The 26,065-nt window shown below is 57.4% G+C and overlaps 6 protein-coding genes across 8 annotated transcripts; 3 read left to right on the top strand and 3 right to left on the bottom strand.

Moving 5' to 3' along the window:
- Positions 1-387: 387 nt before the first annotated feature.
- VSIG10L2 (V-set and immunoglobulin domain containing 10 like 2) lies at positions 388-6,203 on the bottom strand. The gene is given in 11 exon segments (XM_051638434.1): positions 388-909; positions 999-1,117; positions 1,192-1,216; positions 1,301-1,423; positions 1,694-1,996; positions 2,524-3,168; positions 3,355-3,636; positions 3,801-4,076; positions 4,535-4,819; positions 5,644-6,000; positions 6,102-6,203. Coding segments are annotated over 11 exon segments (2,520 nt in total). The 5' UTR covers positions 6,160-6,203; the 3' UTR covers positions 388-862.
- A 618-nt stretch (positions 6,204-6,821) lies between these two features.
- DDX25 (DEAD-box helicase 25) lies at positions 6,822-11,906 on the bottom strand. The gene is made up of 11 exons (XM_051638513.1): positions 11,728-11,906; positions 11,609-11,644; positions 11,181-11,316; positions 11,013-11,105; positions 10,824-10,926; positions 10,108-10,222; positions 9,476-9,653; positions 9,060-9,297; positions 8,706-8,868; positions 8,402-8,590; positions 6,822-7,518 (listed from the first exon to the last, which is right to left on the bottom strand). The coding sequence occupies exons 1-11, from the start codon at positions 11,879-11,881 to the stop codon at positions 7,457-7,459; spliced, it is 1,467 nt and encodes a 488-aa protein (XP_051494473.1). The 5' UTR covers positions 11,882-11,906; the 3' UTR covers positions 6,822-7,456.
- On the top strand, positions 11,883-17,846 carry PUS3 (pseudouridine synthase 3). Of its 2 annotated transcripts, XM_051638515.1 has the most exons (6): positions 11,898-11,978; positions 14,283-14,390; positions 14,984-15,397; positions 16,346-16,878; positions 17,165-17,355; positions 17,449-17,846. In XM_051638515.1, the coding sequence occupies exons 3-6, from the start codon at positions 15,011-15,013 to the stop codon at positions 17,754-17,756; spliced, it is 1,419 nt and encodes a 472-aa protein (XP_051494475.1). In that variant the 5' UTR covers positions 11,898-11,978; positions 14,283-14,390; positions 14,984-15,010; the 3' UTR covers positions 17,757-17,846. The 2 variants fall into 2 exon arrangements, with proteins under 2 accessions (XP_051494474.1, XP_051494475.1); XM_051638514.1 differs by lacking the exon at positions 14,283-14,390 and having other exon boundaries at positions 11,883-11,978.
- On the bottom strand, positions 13,241-14,165 carry HYLS1 (HYLS1 centriolar and ciliogenesis associated). Its single transcript, XM_051638516.1, has one exon. The coding sequence runs from the start codon at positions 14,163-14,165 to the stop codon at positions 13,425-13,427; it is 741 nt and encodes a 246-aa protein (XP_051494476.1). The 3' UTR covers positions 13,241-13,424.
- A 551-nt stretch (positions 17,847-18,397) lies between the features above and the next one.
- On the top strand, positions 18,398-22,395 carry RPUSD4 (RNA pseudouridine synthase D4). 2 transcript variants are annotated; one of them, XM_051638526.1, is made up of 7 exons: positions 18,398-18,585; positions 19,180-19,345; positions 20,348-20,549; positions 20,728-20,821; positions 20,904-21,054; positions 21,724-21,821; positions 21,959-22,395. In XM_051638526.1, exons 1-7 carry the CDS (start codon positions 18,424-18,426, stop codon positions 22,160-22,162), a joined length of 1,077 nt encoding a protein of 358 aa, XP_051494486.1. In that variant the 5' UTR covers positions 18,398-18,423; the 3' UTR covers positions 22,163-22,395. The 2 variants fall into 2 exon arrangements, with proteins under 2 accessions (XP_051494486.1, XP_051494487.1); XM_051638527.1 differs by having other exon boundaries at positions 20,348-20,532; positions 21,959-22,058.
- Positions 22,396-22,445: 50 nt separating this feature from the next.
- PANX3 (pannexin 3) lies at positions 22,446-26,003 on the top strand. The gene is made up of 5 exons (XM_051638525.1): positions 22,446-23,631; positions 24,251-24,393; positions 24,470-24,684; positions 24,833-25,470; positions 25,840-26,003. The coding sequence occupies exons 1-5, from the start codon at positions 23,451-23,453 to the stop codon at positions 25,899-25,901; spliced, it is 1,239 nt and encodes a 412-aa protein (XP_051494485.1). The 5' UTR covers positions 22,446-23,450; the 3' UTR covers positions 25,902-26,003.
- Positions 26,004-26,065: the final 62 nt, after the last annotated feature.

Genomic DNA, 26,065 nt, shown 5'->3' with positions numbered 1-26,065 from the left:
GATACTTCCCAGCAGGTTCTTCTCCAGATAATGGAGAAAAAGGCCAGAGCCAGGGCATGCTCCCCACTTTCCTTGGAACCCCCTCCCTCTGTGCTCACACCCCTGTGGGGAACAACCATCACCAATGGCTATTTTTAAGATCCTGCAGTTTGGCCTGAAAAAGGGGAATTTGAGGTGAAGAGGAGGACTCTCCCTCACCCCACCAGAGCTTCCCAGTTGTTTTTGTACCACACAAAATACAGCTTTGCCCCAAAACAGCATCCAGCACAACGTGAGTCCTGAGTGCGGAGCTTCACCACTTGGGTTTTTTCCCTCTCCCACCGGTGAGAAAATAATTCATTTGAGTTTAAATATTTATTTTAGCTCCAGAAGTAGCTGGAGGTTCAATGCTGAGCTGGGAAGAAGATTTTGCTGGGTGCTGGGCAGTCTCGTCCCCTCTGCTGCCTAAAAATGGATAAAACCCAGCATGAGGTTGCTGGTGAATCCCACCTTTGTTCCTGCCTGGACTATAACCCAGTTTCACTGGTTCTGCCCACTTTTTGTGATTTGAAAAGTTTTCCCTTGCCCAAACCCTCAGAAAAATCACCCATCTCCCCTGACTGCTTTTTAAATACCACAAAGAAGCAAAAACCCCTTTGCCAGATTTTCCGTGTGGGGCTGGATCCCGGATGTTTTTCCGGCTGCTGAGTGTTGGCTTGGGCAGCGTCACCAGAGCTGAGGCCTGGGAGATGTGTCCACTCTTCCTGGTTTTATTAGTCCGAAGGGATGAGCGGGACGTGGTGCAGGTGGGTGTGAGGGCAGGGGAACAAGGAGGAAAAGCCAGAGGGGTCATGGAATCACATTCATCATGGTGGTGGTGATGTTAACCTTGGAGGTCCTTGGTGGCCTCTGGTGGTGCTGAGAGTGACTCTGCAAGGTGGAGGTGACAGAGTGGGGGGTGCGGGGCCACCAGAGCGAGTGGCTGGCTCAGCCCTGGGTTCACCCCCCAGTGCCCTTACCTGCTGCTGTGCTGTGGGCAGCCGCAGCTCCTGGTGCCGGTGCCGCTCCATCCTCGCTGCTCTCAGCTGCTTCGGGGTCCTCGGGGCTGCCAACGGGCTCCTGGGCACTGCGGCTGGCCCTGGCAGGGGGGGATAGGTGGGGGTCTCACCTGGGGATGCAGCAGCGCTGGGGGCAGGGGCTTTGGGCACTCACATGTGGAAGAGCAGGTCATGCAGCCCTGGGGACAGACAGAGGGACATGGGGTGTGGGTGGTGGGGTCCTGCTGCCATCCCCCTGTCCCCCCCTCCCCCCTGGCACTTACGTGGGAGGGTGTTGCGGTGGTGGGCGACCCAGCGCATGGCCAGGAGTGAGGCCACTGTGGCCACCAGCATCCCCACCACCGCTGCTCCCATCACTGCTGGGTAGGCCTCAAAGGGAGGCTCAGCTGGAAGAGAGTGGTCCCTTAATTATCCTCAGGCTGGCTAAGGTAATGAAGTTTGTGAGGCACACAGGGGAAGGGGCAGGCACCAGCACCCCCCAGTGCAAGGGCTAGCAGAGCCCAGAAATGCGGAGGGAGGCAGGATCTTTTTCCTGTTCACTCTGGAACCTACTGCCGACTGCTCCCCTTTGGCTCCTCAGCTCCGCTGGGAGGCAAACGTCACCCATCTCTGCTCCAACCCTGCTCTGCCCCACAGAGCAGCATCCCCCCCTTCACCTGGTGTCTGCACCTCGGAAGGGTGCCCGGCCGTCCGGTGGTTAACAGCCAGGACACGGAAAGCGTAGACCACCGCTGGGTCCAGCCCCCCCAAGCGCTGGTCGCGGGAGTGGGGCTCGATGTCACCGGCCGCCGTTTCCCAGGGGCCGGGCACCCGCCAGGGGGGTTTCTTGGCCTGGCGCCGCTGCACCACAAAGCCAGTGAGGTTCCCAGCGCCGTGTGTCCGCCATTCCAGCCGCACCTCAGTGCGTGCCCGCGTGTACCGCAGCTTGCTGATGGTGACGTTAGGGGGGGCTGGGTATCCTATGGCGAGATGGCACGTGGCAGGAGGGGGTGACCCCCACGGGGAAGGGACAGCTGCCTGATGGACACGTCCACCCTGCCAACTCACCACCAGGACAACTGGATGCCCACCAGCACAGGGTGTTTATTCAACACTGTGAAATTAACATCTGAGATACTAAATTGATGATGAGATGAAGGTGACGCAAACCATGTGTCCCCAGCAGCTCATTGCCAGTCAGTCACAGGCCTTTCAAAACTGGGTTTGGGTGGGCTTTAAGTATCTTTGTTTAATGTCACTTTTAGAAAATTATTTTGGACAGTTTTTATTTGCAGTTGTTTAACACAGCTTTAAAAAAATTTTGGGGAGTTTTATAAGTGCATTTGTTGAACATTGGGTTTAAAAACTGGGTTTTTTTAAATTGCATTTGTTTAACCTTATTTTATGGAAACTTTAGAAGTTGGTGGCATCTAGTTGGTGGTGGTCAGCTGACAGTTACCAGTGGTCCTAGGCTCAACCCCCACCCCAGGCCCCTCCTGGCACTCACGGTCCACACGGAGGTGGACAGGGAGGCTGGCAGTGCCCACTGCGTTGGCAGCAGTGCAGTGGTAGGTCCCACCGTCCGCTGGCCACTCAGCATCCTGCACAGTCAGGTTGACCCAAGCTTCTCCTCGCTCCACCCGGTACTTGGCCATCCCAGGTGTCACCTCCCGCTCTTCAGGGTCATACCAGGCCAGGGTGGCACCAAGATCAGCACTACTGCCACGTCGCTGGCACGCCAGCCGTGCCTCGCCACCCTCCAGCACCACCACCTCACTCCTCTCTGCCTCCAGCTCAGGGACCTCTGTGCGGTGAGAAGTGTTGGGACATGTCAATCAATGGCCAGGAGGATGTGTCACCCCAAGGCCATGGGGGCACTGGACCGGCTTACCCAGCCTCAGGTGGCACTCGGCGCCGGCAGGGCGCAGGGGATGGGCGGCCGTGCAGACAAAGTCCCGGCCCCCCAGGCTGCCAGTGGTGCTCAGCACCAGGACGGCGCTGGAAGGTCCAGGGTCACCCAAGGCCTTGCCCTCGCCATCCCACCAGTGCAGGGTGACTGGTGGTGTCCCCCCCTCCCACCAGCACCGCAGCATGATGTAGTCGTCACCCTTGGTGGCCGCTGCTGTGCAGAGGGGGCTGCCGCCTGGGACCCCTGGGGATAGAGTCATGTCAGGGCGGGGAACGTGGACACTGTGCTGTGGGGACCTCCACTCTGGCATTGCTGGAGGTCCCTGTGTCACCTTGGGCTGCCCACCCCTTGGTGTGGCCATGGCACAGGGGTCACCACAGCACCAAGGGGAGGTTGGGAAGGGGTTTCTTGGGGGGGTTCAGCACTCACAGAGGGTGGTCCCACAGGCAGCCCCCTGTGGCAGTGCGGGATGTGAGGCCAGGCAGGAGAATGAGCTGCCATTCCTGGTGGCCACCCCAGGCTGGATTCTGGTGGTCATGGAAAAACTCATCCCCATTCTCCCCTCTTCATCATCCTCCTCCCAGGGGGGCCTAGGGCCAACCCAGCGCAGGCGAGCAGGGGGAAAGCCCCCGGGCCAGTGGCACCGCAGGGCCACCGCCTGCAGGTCATCAGTGGCCAGGGCAGAGCACATGGGGCTGCCAGCTGGTGGATCTGCAAGAGACCATCAGCGCCAGGTGAGGGTGGGCTTCCACCCCCACTCCACCCCCTCCAAATTTTCCCCCTCACCGATATCCTCACCAGGGAGCCACCGTGGTCCATCTTGCCCTGGGGGGGAGGCTCAGCAAGCCACCTGCCCCAGCCCCATGGCTACTTACAGTAGACGGTGAGGAGGATGGTGGCCTGTGTACGGGTCTGCAGGTGGGTGTTCTCGGCCAGGCAGGTGTAGGTGCCCGCCTGGGCACGGGTGATGGCAGCCATGATGTAGGTCTGGCCCATGTGGACCTGGGACCCATTGTGGAGCCAGATGTAGCGGCTGGGGGGGTTGGAGGGGGCCAGGCAGCTCAGCACCACGTCCTCCCGCTCACCCACTGAGAAGCCCCCTGGCTCAGGTGAGAATGGCTCCATGCTGATGGCCGGCTCATCAGGGCCATCTGTGGGGACACAGGGACTCGTAGCCACCAGGATGTCCCCACAGAGGGGTTGCAGCTCTCCCCAGGACATCCTGCCACTGGTGGGAAACCAGGCAGTGAAGCCTCCTTGGAAAGGGTGCACCATGGTGGTTGTGAGCACACTGTGGGGCTTGGTGGCCATGGAGGCACAGAGATGCCATGGTGCTTGGTAGCCATCAAGGCACTCTAGTGGCCATGGAGGCACTGTGGTGGGATGGTGCTTGGTAGCTGGGGAGGCACTATGATGGAGGTCATGAAGGCACCATGGTGGCATGGTGCTTGGTGGCTATGGATGTGACGTGATGTATGGTGGCCAAAGACACACCTTGGTGGCATGGAACAGGGTAGCCATGTCCATACCATGGCAGTAGGGTGTGGATCCTCCAGCCCTGCAGATCCTCCCTCTCAGGAAGGTGGGGCTGAGCACCTGGGCCACTCACAGACAATGTCGAGGTAGACGGGCTCGCTGGTCTGGTTGTTGACCTCGTTGCCCACGGTGCAGGTGTACCAGCCGGCGTGGCTACGGTTGGCCGGTGTCAGGTGCAGCTGGGCCCCGAAGCCCTCCAGCCCAGCAGGGTAGGCTGAGGGGCCACCCCGGGGCTCCTGGTGGTGCCAGGAGAAGCTGAGTGGCTCTGTCCCCTCTCTCACAGCGCAGGTCAGGGCCACCACCGTCCCCTCTGCCGCCGCTGCCACCGTAGGGTGCACAAAGGGCTTGGAAACGGGCACTGGGGGCAACCAGTCATGGATGATCACAGAGCTGCCAGCACCAGCCCACCCATCCTGCCAGGAGCCCTTAGCACCCACCCAAGGGTGATCTGTCCAACCCGTATGTTGGCTAGTGATGTGCTGTTGTGGCGAGATGGCTAGTGAGTGTCTATGGACTACTGACTTGATGGCCTGGCTGTGGGCAAAGAGACTCACCGGAAAAGCCATGTGGGCTAAGGAGACCACTCATGGCCTGAGTTGGCCAGGATGAGGTGACGGGGATGGCTAGAGGGGTGCTTTGCTGGCTAGTGATGTGCTACGTTGGCTAGAGGGGCACTATGCTGGCTGGAGGTAGAGGAGGTCACTGGCTAGTGGTATGCTGTGGTGGCTAATGGAGCTCTAAGTTGGCTAGTGAGGCACTCTGTTGGCTGAGGAGTGCTGTTTGGTAGTGGTGAGCTACTTCGGCTAGTAGAGTGCTTTGTTGGCTAGTGGTATGCTTCAATGGCTAGTAGGGCTCTATGGTGACTAGTGGGGCTCTATGATGACTAGTGGGGCAGGGTGGTGGCATGCCTCATTGACTGGTGGGGCCCTTTGCTTGCTAGTGGACCAGCACCTTGGCTAGTGGAGTGCTCCACTGGCTAGTAGGGCACCACCTTGGCTAGTGGGGCTAGCTAGTGGCATGCTTTGTTGGCTAGTGGAGGCCCTTCTGTTGGCCAGTGGGTTGCTTTACAGGCCAGTAGCATGCTTTGCTGGTCAGTGGAAGTCTGTTGGCTAGCAGATGCCTCATGGCGAGCCAGGGCAAGCAGTGGGTGGCTAGCAGGGTGGCTACCGCGCGGGGGCTTACCCAGGACGCGCAAGAGGATGGCGGCGTATCCAACGCGGAGCCGGTCGGGCTCGGGGAAGAGCCCCTGGCAGAGGAACCGGCCTTGGGCACCCACCCGCAGCTCCCGCAGCTCCAGGGTCCCGTTGCGCAGCCTCACCCGGCCCAGCGCCCCGGCCCCGGGGGCCACCAGCACCTCTGGCCCTGAGCCCACGGCCACGGCCCGTGGCGGCTCCGCACCCCCCGCGAAGCTCCAGAAGACGACAGATGGGGCAGGTGCCGGGGCCCGCGCGGCACCGCAGCTCAGCTCCACCGCCCGGCCCCGCACACCCGTCACTGTCCGCTCCTCATAGGTCGCCAAGTCGGTGGCCAGCGGCTGACCTGGCCCACACGTGCACCGTGTGTCAGGTCTCTGCTTCCCACCCCCTTCCCACTCCCCTGGCAATAATTTGGGGGTGGGGGCGATGGGGTCTCTTGCTTACCCCCCACCAGCACCGGCAGCAGGCAAAGGATCCAGGGTCCCCTCCAGTGCAGCTCCATGGCGCCATGTCCGGGCTGCACTCACCGCTCCAACCTCCTCTCCAGTTACCCCTATGTAATTAGGCCCAGCCCTGATTAACCATTAATTATTGATAATTAAATAAAAGCAGCAGCAGGTGCAGGAAATCCAACCCTGCTGCAATCAGGGCTGAGGCGGGGTGTGCTCACTGCAGGGATGGCACCATCCCCTCCACTCGCCCTGTCACATTGGGGGAATTTATCCCCAAGCATCAACCTCCCCCTACCAGCCCCCATTTATTTTTTTGGCTTAAACTGGGGAAAATTGAGTGTGGCCCCAAAAAAGGCAGTTTGGGGGTGGCGGGACCAGTGGGGTTTGATATTTCATCTCCTGCTCTCCAGCCCATCAAACATTCATGGGGGGCGGCCAGGCTGTAACGCAACGCCAGGGGGATTTTTGGGGGGTGGATGGCAGGCAGGGGACTAGGACACTGGAGCCCATTGTATCCCATTCCTAAAGGTGGGAAAGGGCTCTGTTGGCGGTGGGGTGGGCTTTGCTACCCCCTTCCAGTGGCATTTTTCTGCCTGCAAAGTTTGGAAAAAAGCAGGAAAAGCTGAAGTGAGGGGAGTGGCCAAGACTGTGACCTAATAAACCTCCTTCTCCAAGTAAAATCGGTGAGAAATTCCAACAGGAGCCTCCCTGGTAACAAGAAATAATTCTTTTTTATTGGACACAAGCTGGGTGACAGCCAAGGGACAAACCCCCCAGGGACAAACATGCCCCTGGGCTGGGGACACACAGTCCCCTGAAACTCCAACCTCTCCCCCTATCACCACTGTGACTCCCAAACACTCACATTCCCGGTCCTGAATGGGATGTGGGACAGGATTTGGGATAGCAACAGTGGATTCCTGCTGCCATCTAGTGAGCCTGGCTCCTTCCTTTTTAATAACTTGCTCCTTTCTCCCAAATTTTTTGTACTCATGAAAGTTTTCTCCCAGTTTTTGCTAGGAGAAGCTCTGCCTGCTGCCACCTGGAGATTTTTTGGGGCCAGTTACCGCATTTTACCTGTTTTCTGCCCCATTTTTAAGGAGCATTATCTCGTGGCCAAGGGTGATTTCTCCAGTCATGGCTACGAAAACCTCAGAGAGAAAACACCAAAAAAAACCAAGAAGGGATTTTCCCCCTCCTACCTTCTCCTAAAATATCACAACAAACCCAAACAGCTTTAGGAAGTTATGAGAACCGGGAGATTTTCCCCTGTAACATACGTTTTCCTTCCCTTTTTAAACCAAAACTTGGCTCGGGGGGAGCAAACCCCCACCCCCTGCTCCTCACTCAGCTTTGAAGCTTCTCAATCTCATCCATATCGTCTGGATCCAGCTGCTTGATCCTAGTTTCTGTGGGAAGGAAATAAAAAATGGTCAATAACCCAGGTGAAGCCCAGCTTGGAAGCACTTGGTGCAGGATTTACACTTCCAACTGGGAAAAATCCCCGTGGGAACTGGGTGTAAGGAAGCAAGAGGCACCCAAGCAAGCAGCAACAGGATATCCAGACATGTTCCTGCTCCCACCTCCGCAGGGACCAAGGATGGGTTAAGGTTTGTTATCCTCTGACTGAAACATTATAAAGCAACAGTCAGGGAGTCCATCTGCTTGGATTTCCATCCCCTGTTGGGCTCCTCTGTGGGGAGGAAAAGCCCAACAGGATCCATTTGCAGATGTAAAACAAGCCAGAGAGAGATCATAGAATTGTTAAGGTTGGAAAGGACCTAAAATATCATCTAGTTCCAATGGCCCTGCTATAAGCAGGGAACTCCACCACTAGACCAGGCTGCACAAAACCTCATCCAACCTGGCCTTAAACATCTTCAGGGATGGGGGGGGCATCAACAACCTCCATGGGCAACCCATTCCAGTGCCTCACCACCCTTATAGTGAAGAATTTCTTCCTAATATCTAACCTAAATCTCCCCTCTTTCAGTTTAAAACTATTACCCTTATCCTATCACAATCTTCTCTGATGAAAAGCCCCTCCCCAGCTCTCCTGGAGCCCCTTCAGGCACTGAAAGGTGCTCTAAGGTCTCCCTGGAGGCTTCTCTTCTCCAGGCTGAACACCCCAACTCTCCCAGCCTGTCTCCAGAGCAGAACTGCTCCACTCTTTTGATCCTCTTTGTGGCCCTTCTCTGGAGCCCCTCCAGATCACTGGATCTGGATCCACGAGATCTGGATCACCAGTCCCAAACCTACCTCTCAGAGAGGCAGACCCACACAGATACTCACGGAAATGCTCCTCAATCATCCGTACGAGCTGCACGTCCTGGCTCTCCACCATGCTGAAGGCGATGCCGTCCTTCCCGAAGCGGCCTGTGCGCCCGATGCGGTGCAGATAGGTCTCGAAATCTGGCTTCTTCCTCTCGTTGATGGGGAGGCTGAAGTTCACCACGATGGTCACCTGCTGCACATCGATCCCTGGAGGGAAAAAAAAGAAGGGATCCCTGCAGATTGGGAAGAATCCTGAACTGGAGGCCAGAAGGAGGAAGCGCGTTCTGTGCCCTGGGAAAGGCGCTGGGCTTCCTGGCGCTACCTCTGGCGCAGACGTTGGTGGCAATGAGGACCTTCTCCCGGCCCTGCCGGAAGTGCTGGATGACGTTGGCGCGCTGGGTCACCGTCAGCTCTGCTGTCAGGATGCCAACCTGGTGCCCGTCCTGGCTCATCTGCAGCGCCAGCCAGTCCGCGCTCCGCCGTGTCTGGAGGTGCAGGGAGAGGTAGGAGGAGGTGGCTCCGCAGTTCCACTCACTCCCAGCCAACCCTTCGCTCCTATTTTCCACATTCCCAAATCCTCCTGTGCCTTTCCCAGCACTTTTTAACCCCTCAAAATGAAGCAAAAATGTTGCAGAGGAGGGTTTTGAGGAGCCACCCACATCCATGGGATTGTTACCTGGCAGAAGATGATGGCCTGGCCAATGGTGATGCCACCATAGATGTTGCAGAGAGCTCTGTACTTCTGCTCCTGGCCCTGGCAGACGAAGAAGAACTGGCGGATGTTGCTAAGGGTGAGCTCCTCCTCACGCAGCTTGATGACGATGGGGTTGGAGATGATCCGGATGGCGAAGGCCCGCACCGTTTCCTTGAAGGTGGCGGAGAAAAGGAGCATCTGGCAGGACTCAGGTAAAGCCCTGGGGGTGGAGAAAAGAGGACGAATGAGCCTGGTGCTGAGATACACTCATTAGAATTAAAAAAAAGCCACCTAAAATTAAAGTGGCTCTTGTGTCACCCTCAAGGGAGCCCAGCTCAAAGGAAGAGGAAACTAGATCAAAGCAGGGAAGTGGGGCACTAGCCCTTGGGAATACTGGCCTCTGAACACGGATGCTTTGACAGGAGAGGCCCTGCGTGTCCATCATGATGTCAGCTTCATCCAGCACAAACAGTTGGATCTTCTTCATGTTGATGAGCCTCCTCTTGAAGCACCAGTCCAGCACCGTCCCTGGCGTCCCAATGATGATCTGCTCTTGCAGCACGGTGCCCTGCGGGACTGCAGGGGGGAATGGCAGCCATGTCCCCCAGAGACACAGAACCACCAAATCCTTCTGGTTGGAAAAGACCTCTTAAGGTCGAGTCCAACCATAACCTAACTCTACCAACCATAACCTAACTCTACCAACCATAACCTAACTCTACCAAGTCCAACGTTTAAACTAGCCTCCCAATATTATGTGTTCCTGCTGCTTCATCATCCCTTGGAGGCCCTGGAGGGGGCCAGAGCCAAGAGGAGCGTGATGAAAATCACTTCTCTCCAGCCTTGGGGGGGTGTAAACCAGCCCCATGGGGGAAGGAGGGAGTCTGGAAGCAGCCAGTGGTCACCAGAAAAGACTTTTTAGCAGGAGAGGGGAATATAAAGGCCATTTTGTTGGGCATCACGGCACTCTGCACTGCTCTGAGAGATGTAAAGTGGCTCCAGTGAGATGTCTGGGCAGGAAGGGACCCACCTCGGTGTCCCCGGATGGCGTAGGTCACCCTGATGTCAGCGCAAAAGCGCCCGATGCTCTCGATGACGTGCCCAATCTGTAGGGCCAGCTCGTAGGTGGGAGCCAGGCAGAGGCACTGGTGGGGGGAGAAGGGAGAGCAGTCAACACCAGGATGGAAAGTCAAGGGCATTCCCAAAGTGGGATACACTGGAGGGATGGGAAGAGGAGTGCAGGAAAACCCTGCCAAAGCGCAGGGGGATCAGGGCAGGGAGCAACGCATCTCGAGGGACAGGGGCAGGAGTGGCCATTGCTGGCTCTGAAGGGGATTCGCTCGGGGGGGGGGGGGGCCCTTCCCTTCCTGGCTCCACAGCCAGTTCCATCAACACCCCTGCAGTCGAGGCAGAGACAAAATGGCAGAAGCTGGCTGGGGAAGCTGACCCTGTGCCCAGTGGGCACAGAACACCAGCCACCAGAACACCAGCAGTCTGGTTTAAAAATGTAAATTCCAGGATAGCCAAAGTGCGGCTTAGCCCGCTGCTAGCAAGGAAAAGCACCTCCCATCAGCAGGCACGACATTTTCCGTCCTACATGCTGCTGCCATGGGGCTTTACTGGCCCCCTCCAGCGGGTAAAATGGGAGACAGGGACAAAAAAAAAACAAGGCTCTGCCTCCCTGGCAGTGTCTCCAGGGCTCAAGGCAACCCCCTCCTGCCCTCAGCTTTCCCCTTCCCGCGTTACCTGCGGGTATTTCTCGGTGGCATTAACTCTGCTCAGCATGGCCAAGACAAAAGCTGCTGTTTTCCCTGTCCCTGACTGGCTCTGGGCAATCAGATTTTGGGGCCTGCAAAGGCAAAGGCAGCTTAGCAGGGCAGCGAGGGGGGGATCTGGGCATCCTGGGATGCCTCTGGGGAGCTGGAAATTACTCACGGATAAGCCAGCATGATGGGCAGAGCCGTCTCCTGGATTTTGGATGGTCGGTTGAAGCCCATCATGTAAATCCCCTGCAAAAGCTCCTTTTTCCTGTAAAAAAACACCCCACGAACCAGCGTGAGAAGGGGCGGGTTTGGCACAGGCCGCGGCTGGCAGGCCACTCACAGGGGCAGCTCCTCAAAGGTCTTGGCAGAGAAGAGGGGGGAGCTGGGGTCCCGCTGCAGAATCTCCACGCGGTGGCTCGACTCCACCAGCGAGGTGCGGAGCAGCTTGTTCAGCAGGGAGATTTCTGCCGGCGCCACTGGGAGAAGCAGAAACGTGTTACAAAAAACACTACTTCTGGTGAGAAATTCCCCCCCTTCCTGCAAACACGGGGGGCTGCGGCCACCCTCTCCCCTCAGGGACCCTGGACACCGCTGAGACCTGCAGGCAATTAGTTATGAATCAGCGGGGGCTGCTGCAGAACCCCCTCAGCACTGCACCCTGCCTCAGCTTCCCCCCCCTGCTTCATGGGAAGGCACTGAAGGCTGCCCTGCCTCAGTTCCGCCCTCCCCGCCACCTCCACGGGCCGCCCCCGAGACGCAGGGACCCACCTCTCTCCTCCTCCTCTTCCTCCTCATCGCTGCGGCCTGTAAGGGGGGAGAAGAGCGGGGCTGAGGCGGGGCCCGGGCCCAGGGCCCTCCCTGAGGCGGGGGTCGCGGCCGGCCCTTACCGCGGTGGCACACGAACGAGTCCAGGAGGGGTGGGGAGCCCCAGAGCTGGGGGGTCGCGGCGGCCGTTACCGGAGGGCAGGGGGCCCGAGGGCGGGGGCCCGGCCCCGCGCCCGCCCGCCGCTCCCACAGGCCGCTGCCCGCCGGCTCCGCCATCGGGACGGGACGGGACGGGACAGCGCCCCCTGGCGGCCGGGAGGACTGCGGCCCGGGGAGCGGATGGGGCGGGCGCTTCCGGGGCAGCTGCCCGCAGGTAGGGCCGGGGGCTGGGGAGCGGGGACCCCATAGGGTGCTGGCGCTGGGCCCCAGAGATTTGGGGGCGTCCCTGGCGGGGGGGAGCCACCCCCTCATAGGGTGAGGGGGGGGATTCCTGGGGTGCTGAGGGGGGACATGGACTCCCCCCATAGGGTGGTGGGGGTCTGCTGGGTGTAGGGACCTGGTAGGGTGTCAGTGCTGTCCCCCACAATGACGGGGTGTCCCTGGGGTGCTGGGGACAGGAACCAGGCCCCATAGGGTGGCAGGGCGTCCTGGGGTACCGGTGCTGCCCTCCGTAAGGTTTGGGGGGGGTCTCTGGGGTGTTTGGGACCCTGTAGGACTTGGGGGTCCTCTGCTGGCGACGGGGACCCTGTAGGATGCCATCACTGCCCCCCACGGGGTTTCAGGGGGGTCCGTGGGTGGCATGAACCCTCCCATATGGTGGAAGGGGTGGCCCTGGGGTGTTGGGGACAGGGACCCTGTAGGGCTTGGGGGGTCCCTTGCTGGGGACACGGTCTCCATAAGGTGCTGGAGCTGACTCCCTGGACTTCTAGGGGGTCGCTGGGGTGCTGGGAACAGAGACAGCCCCTTCCCTCCCCATAGGGTCTTGGGGGCCCTTGGAGTGCTGGGGGCAGAGGCTCTGTAGGGCAGGGAGGGGTCCCTTGCTGGGGACAGGAACCCGGTAGCGTGCCAGCACTGGTCCCCATAGGGTCTGGCTGTTCACTGGGCCCCCTAGGGTGGTGGGGGTCCTAGGGACAGGGACCCCATAGTGGGGGGGGGGGGGTGTCCCAGTGTACTGGAGAAGCAGGGTGCTGCTTCCCACCATAGGGTCCTGGTTGGCTTTCAGGGGGGTCCTTGGGGTGCTGGGGATAGGGAACCACATCCATAGGGTGTGGTCTGCAGGGTATTGGAACAGGCACCCCATAGGGTTTTGGGCATCCTGGGGACATTTGGGATAGGGGCCCCATATGGTGTGAGGGGGTCCTCTGTTGGGGAAGATTCCCTGTGGGATGTGGCACAGCACTTCAGGGGTCCCTGGGGTGCTGGCAACAGGGACCACCCCACCCCTCCCCTCCCCCCCCACCAAGGTGTCTGGGGTGCCAGAATCCCACCAGCAGGGTGCCCAAGCACATGATCCTCATCCCCCATCTGGGGTCCCACCCTGCTCCCATCCTTCCTGCACCTCCCCCCCACCCCCAGCCATCCTGCTGGCTATTCCAGCCCCTTTCCCACTGTTCCCATTAACCTGCAGCCCCCTCATGAAGCTTTCCACACCCTTTATTAAAACTATCACATTTCACACAGTCCCTCCAGTGCCCTGAGGAATGTTTTAACACCAGAGTTTCCCTGCTCAAAAGGCAAAATTCCCCCCCCAAAAACTAACAACAAAGAAGTGGAGATTTTTCCAGTAAATTATGAGGGGGGAAAAAATATAATTATGGCCCTAGGTGTATTTTGGAGGGAGGAGGCCATGGGCCAGGGCCCAGCGCACCTCCCAGCACAGGGATGCTCGCTTCTTTTGGGTGGGGACAATGTATTTGTTGGGGAGAGGTTGGGGCTGGGGCTTTTTGGGGAGCTGGGGCTTGCAGCGCATCTGCTCCCGGACACTCCAGCATAATTCCTGCCTCTGAGTCTCACCCGGAATGCAGAATTTCTCCCAGTTGCGTTTATATTCTAAATATCTAGTTACAGGGTCAGATTTCCCCCGGCTGGGCAGCTGGAAGCGGGGAGGGATAAAGGATTTGGGTTGTCCCATGGTGCTGGTGGTGTCCTGGGAAATGGGAAGGCTCCGTCCCCTGAGATGCCCAAGGAGAAAGGTAGAACGATCCCTCCGGGGCCACTGGCATGAGGGTTCCTCCAGGAAGCTGCTGCTTGTCTCCATTTCCCCCTCGGAAATGTCATCTTCTGGATTGATCCCTGGGGGAAGCAGCTTCCTGGTCCCACTCTCTGGCTCACTGCTCGCTGACTCGTTCCACACCTCAGCACTGCCATCAGGTCGGTGCCTCAGCACCTTCCTCTTCATCACCAACCTCCTGCCACCCCTCCCAGCCTCAGGAAAGGCAGGGTCTGATCCCCAAGGGAGGGGAGCCTTGACACGGGGATGGTGACGAGGCTGGACCAGCTTCTCGCTGCGGACGCGTATGGCCCAGGGATGCCCCTCCAATCCTGTCACCTCTTTCATCATTTTCACCAAACTGGGGGGATCCTGCAAAAGCAAAACAAAACACAAAACAAATTAAACAAAGGAAAAAAGAAACCCAGTTAATTCCTTGCAGGAATAAAGGGGTTTCTGACTCCTCAGGTCCAGAGGTGTCCATTCTGGTTTGCGGTTCATGAGACGAGGGGACTCGGCCGTGCCCCCAAACCTGAGGCTGGTTATAATAAACGTGCAGCCAAACCAGTTTCCCGGGTACGTGATCTCTTGATAGCTTGACAAAAAAAAGCCAGTTTGAGTGATGCTGTTATGAAATGGGAGCAGATGGTGCAGCGGGATGAGTGGCAGCCGTTGGCGGGCTGTCTCAAGCATCAGTGCTGGCTGGGAAGGTGCTGCCGGAGCCGATCCCAGCAGGAAGAGGAGCGATGAGAAAGTGCAAAAAAGGAGACGAGATTAAGTTGTCCCAGCTAAGTCCCCTTGGCCCTGCCTGTGCTCTGCTAGGAACACCGAAGGACATTAGGAAAATTTTATTTCCTGTGAGGATAGTGAGATGCTGGAACAGATTGCCCAGGGAGGTTGTGCATGACCCCTCCTGGGAGGTCTTCAAGGCCAGGTTGGATAGGGCTCTGAGCAACCTGATCTAGTGGGAGGTATCTCTGCCCATGCGGGGGGATTGAAACTAGATGATCTTTAAGGTCCCTTCCAACCCTAAACCTTCTATTATTCTCTAACACCAAGGCCTTAAAGTAATTATTCTGCAGGTAACGATTGTTTCCCAGAACAAGCCTCTGGGTCTAACAAAAGCCACATAAAAATGCTAATTCCTCCATTTCCTCCTTTCCCTGCAGACCCCCAGGAGCTCCACACCAGTGGTGATGGCTGAGGGAAGCACGGTGACCGACCCAGAGCAGCTCCTGAGGAGGGTTCAGGAGCTGGAGGAGGAGGTGAAGCAGCTGCAGGAGAAGCTGCAAGAGGACAGCAAAGGTGCTGGAAGGAAGGAGGCTCCTTCAGCCACCAGCAAAGCCAGGAAACGCCAACAGCGGCCCTTTGATTTTGGTGCCTATGGCCGCAGGCACGTGGCGCTGAAGGTGGCCTACCTGGGCTGGGGCTACCAGGGCTTCGCCAGCCAGGACAACACCAGCAACACCATTGAGGAGAAACTCTTTGAAGCTTTGAAGAAGACACGGCTGGTGGATGACAGGCAGAGCTCCAACTATCACCGCTGTGGGCGGACCGACAAAGGAGTCAGCGCTTTTGGACAGGTCAGGATCCACCTCCACAGGTTTTCCCAGATTTCTGAGCTCTGTGGCATGAAGATCAGGTGGGGTGGCTGTCCCACCATGACCAGCACTGGTTTGGTGTTCAAAAGCCTGAAAATGAGCTTGGCCATAGCTGCCTGCTGGCAGAATGATGATTTTAGCCCCTCAAGGTGTTTTATTAGTGCCAGGCTGGGTTGTGGGGTTTTTTTCTTCATATTTTTTGATAGTTGTTTTATTTTTCCAGGGGCCTGTTTTGAGCAAATGAAATGAAATTTTTTTCCCCAAAAAAAGGGGAAGCTTGCTGAAAAAGAGGAGATGCCACTTCCTTGTCAGAGCCCTCTTGACTGATTTAACTTTAGCCCAGCAAAAGGAAAAAAAAAAAAAAAAAAAAAAAGATGGATCTGAGAACTGGCTGGCTTCCTGAGGATTCAGGCAGTGGAATTCCTGTGCAGAGGGTCCGAGGGGAGCGGAAGGGAGTGTGGGAGTGAGAGCCGGAGCGAGGGGAGCCAGCCGGCCCGCTCAGTGGGCATGGAGCCACATGAAGTAAAGGCCGAGGTTGCTTTTCCTTGTGCTGTTTAAAGTGTTAATTAATTGGTCCCCACACGCGGTTTCCCAGCCAGCCTTCAAGCCATCACCTCCAGCAAAAAGATAAAACTAAAAAGCACATTGTAGCCTAAACACAGGGACTGGAGATGAAGGCATTTGGAGCCAGTGCTGCGTGGGCAGCCTGCAACTTTCTCCATCTTATTACAGGAACCCAAAGCTTCTGCTGAGAACCTCTGCAGAGGCACTGGCAGCTCCTCCCGTGGGAAGGAGCGGTAAAAGTGCCTCATTCCAGCCACCTCCATCCGTAGGAGATTCTGCATTTCTTCGGCAGCAGTGTAGGAAGGCTTGGCTGGATGCACAAATGTGTCCATCTGCTGTTTAATCCTGGCTTCTCTCCTTTTGCAGGTGATTTCCCTGGATCTCCGCTCCAACCTGCCCGAGGGGAAGCAGCTCAACGGGCAGGAGGAGCTGCGTTACACCCACATTCTGAACAGGGTGTTGCCCTCTGACATCCGGGCGCTGGCGTGGGCCCCTGTGGAGCCCCATTTCAGTGCTCGTTTCAGCTGCCTGAGGAGGACCTACCGCTACTTCTTCCCCTGTGCCAACCTGGATGTGGCCCTCATGCACGCAGCAGCCCAGAGGTATGTGGGGACCCACGATTTCCGGAATTTTTGTAAAATGGATGTGGCCAACGGGGTCGTCAACTTCCAGAGGACAATCACGAGTGCTGCAGTGACGTGGGTGGAGGAGGGAGGAGAAGCTGGGCTACAAGATCCCTTCCGGCTGTGCCAGTTTGAGGTGACGGGACAGGCGTTCCTCTACCACCAAGTCCGCTGCATGATGGCCATCCTCTTCCTCATCGGCCAGAGGATGGAGAGCCCAGAGATCATTGATGAGCTGCTGGATGTGGAGAAGAACCCCCAAAAACCACAGTACAGGTACGGAAAGCTCGGGAAAAGCTCTGCAAAGCACAGAAGAGCGATGGCTGTGTGTGAAGCCTCCTCTCACAATATCGAAGCAAAGCTACCAGTGGCCTCCCTGGGAGGTATCCCTCAGCATCCTGGTTTTCTTCCTCTTGGAGAAGCTTTTGGTGCTGGTATGTGGTTGAAACTTAATTTTTATCAGTTCTGTAGAAAATACGTCTGGTTTTGGCAGAAAGAACAGGCTGACATGCTGTTTTCTGTCCTGACAGTGACCAGTAACGCCTTCCCTCCTTTTCCCCAGCATGGCAGTTGAGTTTCCCCTCGTCCTGTACGACTGTGAGTTTGAAAACCTTCAGTGGCTTTATGACCAAGAAGTGCAGGAGTTCAACATTACTCACCTGCAGCAGCTCTGGGCCAACCAGGCAGTGAAAACTCAAGTGCTACGGAACATGTTACAAGGCCTGGACGCTGCTCCTGTGGCTACTGGAAAAAGTAAGGGAGGGTTTTGTGGAATTACAGAGAGACAGGTTAAAAAATTACAGAAAGAGGTAATTAAGTTATTCTGGTTTTGTTCAATTACTACAGGCCCCGGGCACAGCACAACCATCCCCTGGGGAGATGTGAAGCCTCCACTCCACAGCCAGGCCAGCGGGTTCGTGGAGGGCGTCAAAGCCCGCACCTACAAACCGTTGCTGTCCCGCCCCAAGTGCGAGGGGCTGGAGGCCCGAATCCGCCACTTTGTGCGGAGGGGCCGCATTGACACCCCCCAGGGGCTGGAGGGGGACGGCGAGGAGCAGCCCCTCGACAGCAAGAGGAACTATTGCCACAACATCCCAGGGAGCAGCAGGGACACTGAGCAGCCTCCGAAGCGGGTCTGCAAAAACACTGAGTGATGGTGACAAAAGGGCAGGTTGAGGCTCTGCTTGTTTGGGGTTTTTTTTGCATTTATAAGTTGAAAAAAAAAAGAAGCAATTTTTCCAGTACTATTTTTGTAAATTTTAAGAAATCTTGTGGAGTCCTGCTGTGATCTGGTCGGGGAGGGCATGGTGGGTTGTCTTGGCCCCCACCTTGCTGGATGGGGGAGGCCTCTGAGCCTCCTCGGAGCCACTGACCTCAGGGCAGGGGGGCTCCCAGCCCCTCACTATAAGGGGCCTCCGAGCCCCCTTGGAGCCACTCGCCTCACTTTGGGATGCCACAACCCCCCCGACCCCCTCACCTCACCGTGGGGCAGCCCTATGACTTAATGGAGGGGGAGCGGGGACTGTTGAGGCTGTACCGGGCCGTATCGGCCCGAAGCAGCCGCCCCCCTCAGCTGTTCGGGCCCCCAGTACCTGACGGGATCCGCCTCCTCCCTCTTCCTGCCGCGGCCGTTACTGACCATGAACCGTCGCCGGCGTTTAAACCGCCGGCCGCCCCTCCAGGCCCGCCCTTCGCTGTGTCATTGGGTGGCGCGGCTGTCTCTCACACTTGCCCCCTTCCAATTGGTCAGGAAGGTCGAGGCACCGCCTCCGGGGCGATGCCATTGGCTGGAAGGTGGAGCGGGGGGACGAGGGCAGGAAGATGGCGGCGGCGAGCGGCGGGCTGTGGCGGCGGCCGGCGGCGGGGCTGGCCCGGGCGGTGCGCGCTATCGGCGGCAGCGGGCGGGCGGCGGGGCCGGCGCTTCGGGCCCAGCAGCTAGCGGAGCGGCTGCGGGCGCGGAGGAGCGAGGAGAAGAAGCCGGAGGTGAGGGGCGAGGGAGGCCACCGAGCCCGGAGGGCGGGACTGCAGCTCCCGGCGTGCTCCGCGCCGCGGGGGCGCGCACGGGGAGCGGGACTCGGCCCTCAGCGCCAGTTGTGTCTCCTTGGTTCCCGTTGTGCCCCCTCGGCCCCGGATCTCTGGCCCCAGTTGTGTCCCGTCGGCCCAGGGTGCCCGCGGCCCCACGTCCTCATCCCTTGGTCCCGGTTCTCTGTCCCTGGGTCCTTCGCCCTGCCCTATCCGGGCACTCCCAGGACAGAATGGGTGGGATGGAGAGGGACAAGGAATGTGCGTTACCATCGTGCCCGCAGGTTTACCCTCCTTGCCTCGCCCTGCTGCGAGGTAAAGTCTGGAGTGGGATTTGTAGGTGGCCAACCCCTGCGTGTGGCTAAGGAAGGTCCCATGAGTGACTGCGGCGGGATTGCGAGGACAGTGTCCAGGTTTTTCATCTGTAGTGGCTCTGTACACAATAGTCCTCAGGAACACCACACGGCAGAGGAGTTACTGAAGGCCACACAGGAGCTTTGTGCGAAAGCCAAGAGCTGTTTTTCCTCCACCAATGGTGTTTTATTCTCTCCTCAGGTCCCCAAAGACCCAGTGCAGCGCTGGGTGCAGGAGCTTGCTAAGCTGAGCAAGCAGCTGCAGCAGGTTCACCCCAATGTCCTGGCCAAAGTGCTCAAGCAGGCAACTGTCTACCAGAATGAGGAGATTGTGGTGATCAACAAACCCTATGGCCTTCCTGTGCATGGTGAGGAGGAGCTGGCCACTGGGGGAAGACAGGCTTGACCATTGGGCCAAGGCCAATGGCATGAGTTTCAACAAGGCCAAATGTTGTGTCCTGCACTTTGGCCACAACAACCCCTGGCAGCGCTACAGGCTTGCAAAGGGGTGGCTGGAGAGCTGCCCAGCAGAGGGACCCGAGGGTGCTGGTTGACAGCAGCTGAACATGAGCCAGCAGTGTGCCCAGGTGGCCAAGAAGGCCAACACCGTCCTGGCCTGCATCAGGAATAGTGTGACCAGCAGGAGCAGGGAGGTGATCCTGCCCCTCTACTTGGCCTTGGTGAGGCTGCACGTGGAGCACTGGGTGCAGGTTTGGGCACTGCTGTATAAGAAGGACACTGAGGTGCTGAAGAGGGCACAGAGAAGGGCAACTAGGCTGATGAGGGGTCTGGAGAAAAGGTGTTATGAGGAGAGGCTGAGGGAGCTGGGGCTGTTTAGCCTGGAGAAGAGGAGGCTGAGGAGAGAGACTTCATCACCCTCTACAACTACCTGAGAGGAGGTTGTGGTGAGGTGGGTGTTGGGCTCTTCTCCCTAGTGACCAGTGATGGGACAAGAGGAAATGGGGTCAAGCTGCACCAGGGGAGGTTCAGGCTGGATATTAGGAAAAGTTTCTTCACAGAGAGTGGTGAGGCCTTGGACCAGGCTGCCCAGGGAGGTGGTGGAGGCACCATTTCTGGAGGTGTTAAAAAAGGGGTAGATGTCATGCTTCATAAGATGGTTTAGTGGTTAGGGCTTGTAGGATGGATGGTTGGACTTGATGATCTTGAATGTCTTTTCCAACCTTGATGATTCTGTGAAAAAATGGCTGCCTGGAAGCCTGGAACTGATCCTCTGTCTCTGTCCTTTTTGTATGGAGGTTTTCCATCTCAGGGAGGGATACAGGGAGTTTGTTACCTTCAGAACACAGCGTTTGGGGGGTAATTTAAGGTTCCTGGGAAAGACAAATAACTCTTGTCTGTGGGTTCCACAGGTGGCCCCGGGATCAAGAATTGCATCGCTGATGTGCTGCCTATTTTGGCCAAGATGTTGGAGAACATGAAAGCCGAACCCCTCCACCTCTGCCACCGGCTGGACAAAGAGACCACGGGTGTCATGGTGCTGGCGCGGAGCAAGGAGGCAGCAGAGAAGATCCGGCTTCTCTTCAAAACCCGCCAGGTGGAGAAGATCTACTGGTAGGAAAGGTCCGGGGGGAGAATCAGCTTTGAAGAAGGGGTGAACAGAGTCGAGTGAGGCTTGGTGGAAGGGGGGGTGTTTATCTTTGCTCTGGTGTCTTTCTATGGGACTGGGAGCAGGGATGATGAGGGGGGTTCCCTTCCTGCTGGAGCAGCACCTCACTGGTTCCCCCCCCAGGGCGATTACCCTGGGCGACCCAGACCCCTCCAGGGGCATTGTGGAGATCCCCATGGTGGAAAAGGAGGTGCAGAGCCACCAGCCACACTACAAGGTGAGTGGGATGTCCCCTGGACTGCCCTTCCCACCCCAGCACTCCCTTTCCTGCCCACCTCACCCTCTCACCCACCCCTCAGATGACGCTGGCCCCCAACTACCGCCTGTCTCCAGAGGACGGAAAGGTGGTGAAAATCCGCCAGAGCTGCGATGCCGAAAGAGCTGTGACTCGGTACCGCCTGCTGGCCAGCGCCAGCGCCTGCTCCCTGCTGGAGCTCCAGCCCATCACTGGTGAGGCCTGGCCAGCTGGCCACAGCGCTCGGGGACAGGGATCTACTTGAGAGAGTCCAACGAAGGGCTACAAGGATGATTAAGGGACTGGAACACCTGCCTTACGAGGAAAGGCAGAGAGACCTTAATGTCTATAAATACATGAGGACTGGGCCTCAAGAAGGAAGGGACAACCTCTTGTCACTTGTGCCCTGTGATAGGATGAGGGGCAGTGGATTCAAACTCGAGCAGAGGAAGTTCCACCTCAACATGAGGAAGAACTTCTTTACTGTGAGGTTACAGAGCCCTGGGACGGTCTGCCCAGAGAAGCTGTGGATTCTCCTTTTCTGGAGACTTTGAAGACCTGTCTGGATGCCTTTCTAAGTGATCTGCCCTAGTTTCTGGTCCTGCTCTGGCAGGGGGTTGGACTCAGTGATCCTCAGAGGTCCCTTCCAACCCCTGACATTCTGTGATTCTTGGCTGAGGGATCCACTTTCTCAGCAGCCAAGAGCTGTGCTGGAAGTGGGAACTTGTTAGACACAACTGACATTTTTTGGGGGGCTCTGGGAATAAGCTACTCTGGGCTGATAGTTTGCTGCAGCTGCCTGTGGTTTTGGCATGGGGTTATCCTGTGGTGGGTGGGAGCCCCAGCATGGCTGGTCGTCACTTTTCATCTTGTTCCCTCCCGAGGGGTGAAGCACCAGATCCGGGTTCACCTGGCTTATGGTTTGGGGTGCCCCATCCTGGGGGATCACAAGTACTCGCACTGGAGCAAACTGGCACCCCAGGTAAGGCAGCTTCTGCAGTGGGGAGCAGCCATATCCAGGGCTGGGAATCCCTTTTGTGTTCCCAACCCTCTCCCCCCAGGCTGAGGTTTTCAAAGCCCAGTTTGATGAAATGGAAACATTTTTTGTCCTGGCTGCAGAAGCTTCCTGAAATCACTCTGAAGAGGCTGAAGCTGGAGCAGAGCAAGGCTCGCCACCTCCCCCTCCATCTCCACGCCCACCGGCTCTCCCTACCCCTGGGCCAGCAGATAGACCTCGTCTGCAAGCCCCCCCTCTTCTTCCAAAAGACTCTGAAGAAGCTGGAGCTGGAGGTCACTAATGAGGCAGCAGGGGAGCAGGACTGACTATCTCTGCATCTGCAGCAGTGTGATGAAGCAGTCTCTGCTGCTTGACAGAGACTTCCCATGTTGGTACTGTCTTCAAACTAGGTACCTGCCTGTGCTTCTTGCCCTGATTTGGTGCAGAAAAGGGGCTGAAGAGCCTCTTGTTTGGACAGAAGAGGCTGGGTGGAAACTGGGCTTTCCCGATCTGTGTTTTGACTGTGTCTCTGAGCAATAAAAGAGCCAGTTCCCACTGATAGCTGCTTGTCTCTGTGCCCAGGCCAGGCAGATTGTGGTCCCAGGGCGAGCTGGAGTGTGCCTGGATGCCATCCCTGCTCCCTCCAGAGCTCTTCAGCACTCTTTCCATCGTATCCTGGCACTCCACACTCTGATTTGGAGATTCCTTTCATTGGAAAATCCATCCAAAGTGCCATTTGGCAGCAGGTGTGGGGTTTGTTTTTGTGCCGAGAGACTGTGTGGGGAGTTCCTTTGCTGGGCTTGGCCCAGCAGCTCTGGGACTCCCTTGGCTCTGCACTGCCAGAGGTGTTGGCATGGGATTTTGGGCACTGCCTCTGCTGCTGGGAGAAATGTTTCTATCCCACCACCAGTTTCCACCCTTCCAGTTTCCCCCTCGCTTGTTTCTAGATCCTATTGCTGGAATTTCTCTCCCTCAGGAGCTTGTCTTGTCCCATTATTGGGATCCCTCTCCCTTGGGAGCTTGCCTTGGAGTCGGATTCCTTTCCCCAGGTTGAACATATTGGAAATCTGGGAACTGCAGCTAATGTTCTGCCTCAAAACAGTATCCACCAGTGCTTGGTGGCTCCTGGCCTGTCCCCAAAGGCTCAGGGCTGGGCAGCAGGATTGCTTTGGGTGATGGAAATGTACTCTTTGTACCCTGTGGGGCTGCTATGGGGCTTCTTGCTGAGGTAATGCCCCATCCCCTGCCTCCTTCTTGGGGGCAAAAATAGCTATGAGAGCCCCACACCCCTGGAAGATGCCACCAGAAATACCTCTGCTGATGAGAGAGGACTGCAAAACCCTGGGGAGAGGCCACAGCTGGGAGGAACGCCACCTCCCAGTCCCATGCCACGGCCTTTGGGGCTTTTTTTGCTATTCCAGGGTGTGCTATTTGCAAAAAGGCTCCACCTGTAATTAGTGGTTGATTTAATGAGCCTTCTAAGCTGTCATTTACAGCTGCCTTGTACGCAGTACTTGCCTTCAGCCCTACAAAGCTTCTCCTCCAGCCAGTCCCACCTCAGACAGCACCAGAGTAGCAGCTGCTGCCACTGTCTCCTCTTACTTGCTTGGAAAAATGTCCTTGTCACACACGGCTGCCGAGTTCATGCTCTCGGACGCGCTCCTCCCGGAGCCCGGTGGCTCCCGAGCCCAGGGCCTGCGGCTGGAGCTGCCAAGCGATCGCCTGCTCAAGTTCATCACCGTGGGGCTGCCCCTGCTCCTTGTCTCACTGGCGTTTGCCCGGGAGTTCTCTGCTGGTGAGTTGTGGCTTTTCCAATGGGGATCTTCAGGGTGGGCAGTGGATCTGTTGGTTCTGCAAAACCCTTGTGTTTGCAGTCTGAGGTAGGACACATTGGAAACCCTGTTTTAGGAACCGTTTTGACTCAGGGATCATTACTGATTGTATTTAATGGATTATTGGTCACTGCAAAGCCCAAGAATGACTGGTTGTTCTGATGTCCTGCCTTGCTGCTTGCCCCCAGCACCTTTGGTTGTTTCTGAGGAGGAGGGTGCTGGCAGGGGACGGTCCCACCAGCATTTGCCAGGCATAGAGGATGGCACTGATGGTGCATTCTGACCTCAGGCTAAATCCGGCCTCGGCTGACTTCCCACAGATGCCCCTAGGGATTTGGTTTGACTGGTTTCTGGCCGGTCTGTAATTCCCCCCACGGCCACACTCAAGGAGTTTGTGTTTGGGAGGAGATGGAAAATGCCTCACTGGAAAACACTGTGGAGAAGGACAGCTGCAAAATGCCTCAGAAAAAGGCTTTTTTAGTTCCAAGTGTCAAGTTAAATGCAGTCACTCTCTTTTAACGTGTCGGCACCTGGTTACAGAGTGCTTGCTGGGGCTGGGGTTCACCCTTCTCCTTCCCCCAGGCTCACAGATCAGCTGCTTCCCTCCCACCAACTTCACAGGGAAGCAGTCAGCCTATGTTGACACGGCTTGCTGGGACTCCCTCCTCCACCATGGCCTCGACGCTGAGGGACATGCCATCACCAAGTCCCTCTGGGCTCTCAAGGTACATCCTCAGGTCCCCTCAGGGTGAGGCCTGGGAGCTCTGCATCACTCAGCACCCACTTGTCTCCTCCACCCAGGTCTTCCCCTACTCGCTGCTGGTGGTGGCAGTGCTGATGTATCTGCCCTACCTGCTGTGGCGTTACGCTGCCGTCCCTGCCCTCCACTCCGACCTCCTCTTTGTCATCAATGAGCTGGACAAATCCTACAACCGCTCGGTGCGCCTGGTACAGCACATGAGGAAAGTCCAGCAGGACAGCTCTGAGCCAGAGCAGTTCTGGGAAGAGTATGAGAGGTGAGACCACCAGAAAATCTCCACTGCTCCCCACGTCCAACATCCCTCCACATGGCTGTGTGGCCATGGCCATGTTCAGGGTGGACTGAGTGATGGGGCTCAGTTTATGGGTGGCTCTAAGTCCCAGCTGTGTCCCCTCTGTCCCCAGGGCACGCCAGGAGAGGTATTTTGAGTACCCGTTGCTGGAGCGCTACCTCACCTGCAAGCAGCATGCCCACTCTCTGGCCTTCATCTTCATCCTGAGGAACCTGCTCCTGCTTGTGCTCCTGGCTGCCACCTGCCTCTACCTGGTCTTTCTCCACCTCAACATCTTCTTTCAGGATGAATTCAGCTGCTCCATCAAAACAGGGCTGCTCCAGGCAGAGCTTCACATCCCCCTGCTCATCCCCTGCAAGCTGGTCGTCTTCTCCATCTTCCAGCTCCTAAGCATCTCAGTCGGTGGTGTCTACGTCCTGCTCCTTCCCATCGTCATCTACAATGCCCTGCAGCTCTGCCAGTGGGACAAGGGGCTACTCTCTGTCTATGAGATGCTGCCCGCCTTTGACCTCCTCAGCCGCAAGATGCTCACCTGCCCCCTCAATGACCTCAACGTCCTCCTCCTCTTCCTCCGGGCTAACATCTCCCAGCTCGCCTGCTTTGGCCGCCTCAATGCCATTAGTGCTTTGAAAGAAGCCACAGCCAACAAGGAGGACATCAACACTGTCATCGATTTCATGACGCTGCTGGCAGGGCTGGAAACCACCAAACCCAAACATCACCTTGAGGCCAATGGTGGTGGGGCTCCAGGTGGGTTTTTTTTCACTGGAGAAGACTTCTTTGTTCTTCTCTTGTCCCCCATCCCCTCCCTGCTGCACCCTCCTCCCCGCACACTGGCTTTGGGGACCCTCCTTTGGGGTCTCGCAGGGATCCCCCACCTGGCAGGGTGGCTGCCAGGAGGCCTGGGCTCCTTTCCTGTCCCTGAAGCCACCCTCTGAGGGCTGCAGTTTAACAAAAAATACCTAGATTGAGCTGGATTTAACACCCTTGTTGGCATGGCAACCACAGGGCTAGCACAGCTGGCTCTCCAGCTAGTCACCCACTGGTGGAGGAAGCCCAAGATCCCAGTTTGTGACTGCCTCAATTAATTGATTCCTCCTCTTCTCCCATCTTGCCTAGACATGAAGCCTGCAGTGGAAGTGATAGGAAAAGCCTCCCGGGACTCTCTTGGCTCTGCCTGACCTCAGGAGTGGGCACAGTGGGATCCGGTGGGATCCACACCGATCCACTTCCTCCTTTCCAGCAGTTGCTCCATCTCATTAAACTCCAGTTCTGGGACAGCCTGGTGGGGTGATGTCTGTAATGTGATGGCAGCTTCTGGGGTTCTTACATAGGATCTGGGGGG

The sequence above is a fragment of the Apus apus genome, chromosome 22, assembly GCF_020740795.1.
Source record: "Apus apus isolate bApuApu2 chromosome 22, bApuApu2.pri.cur, whole genome shotgun sequence".
Classification (NCBI taxonomy): domain Eukaryota; kingdom Metazoa; phylum Chordata; class Aves; order Apodiformes; family Apodidae; genus Apus; species Apus apus.
Note: the sequence above shows the minus strand (reverse complement) of the source record. Positions and strands in the feature narration are given on the sequence as shown.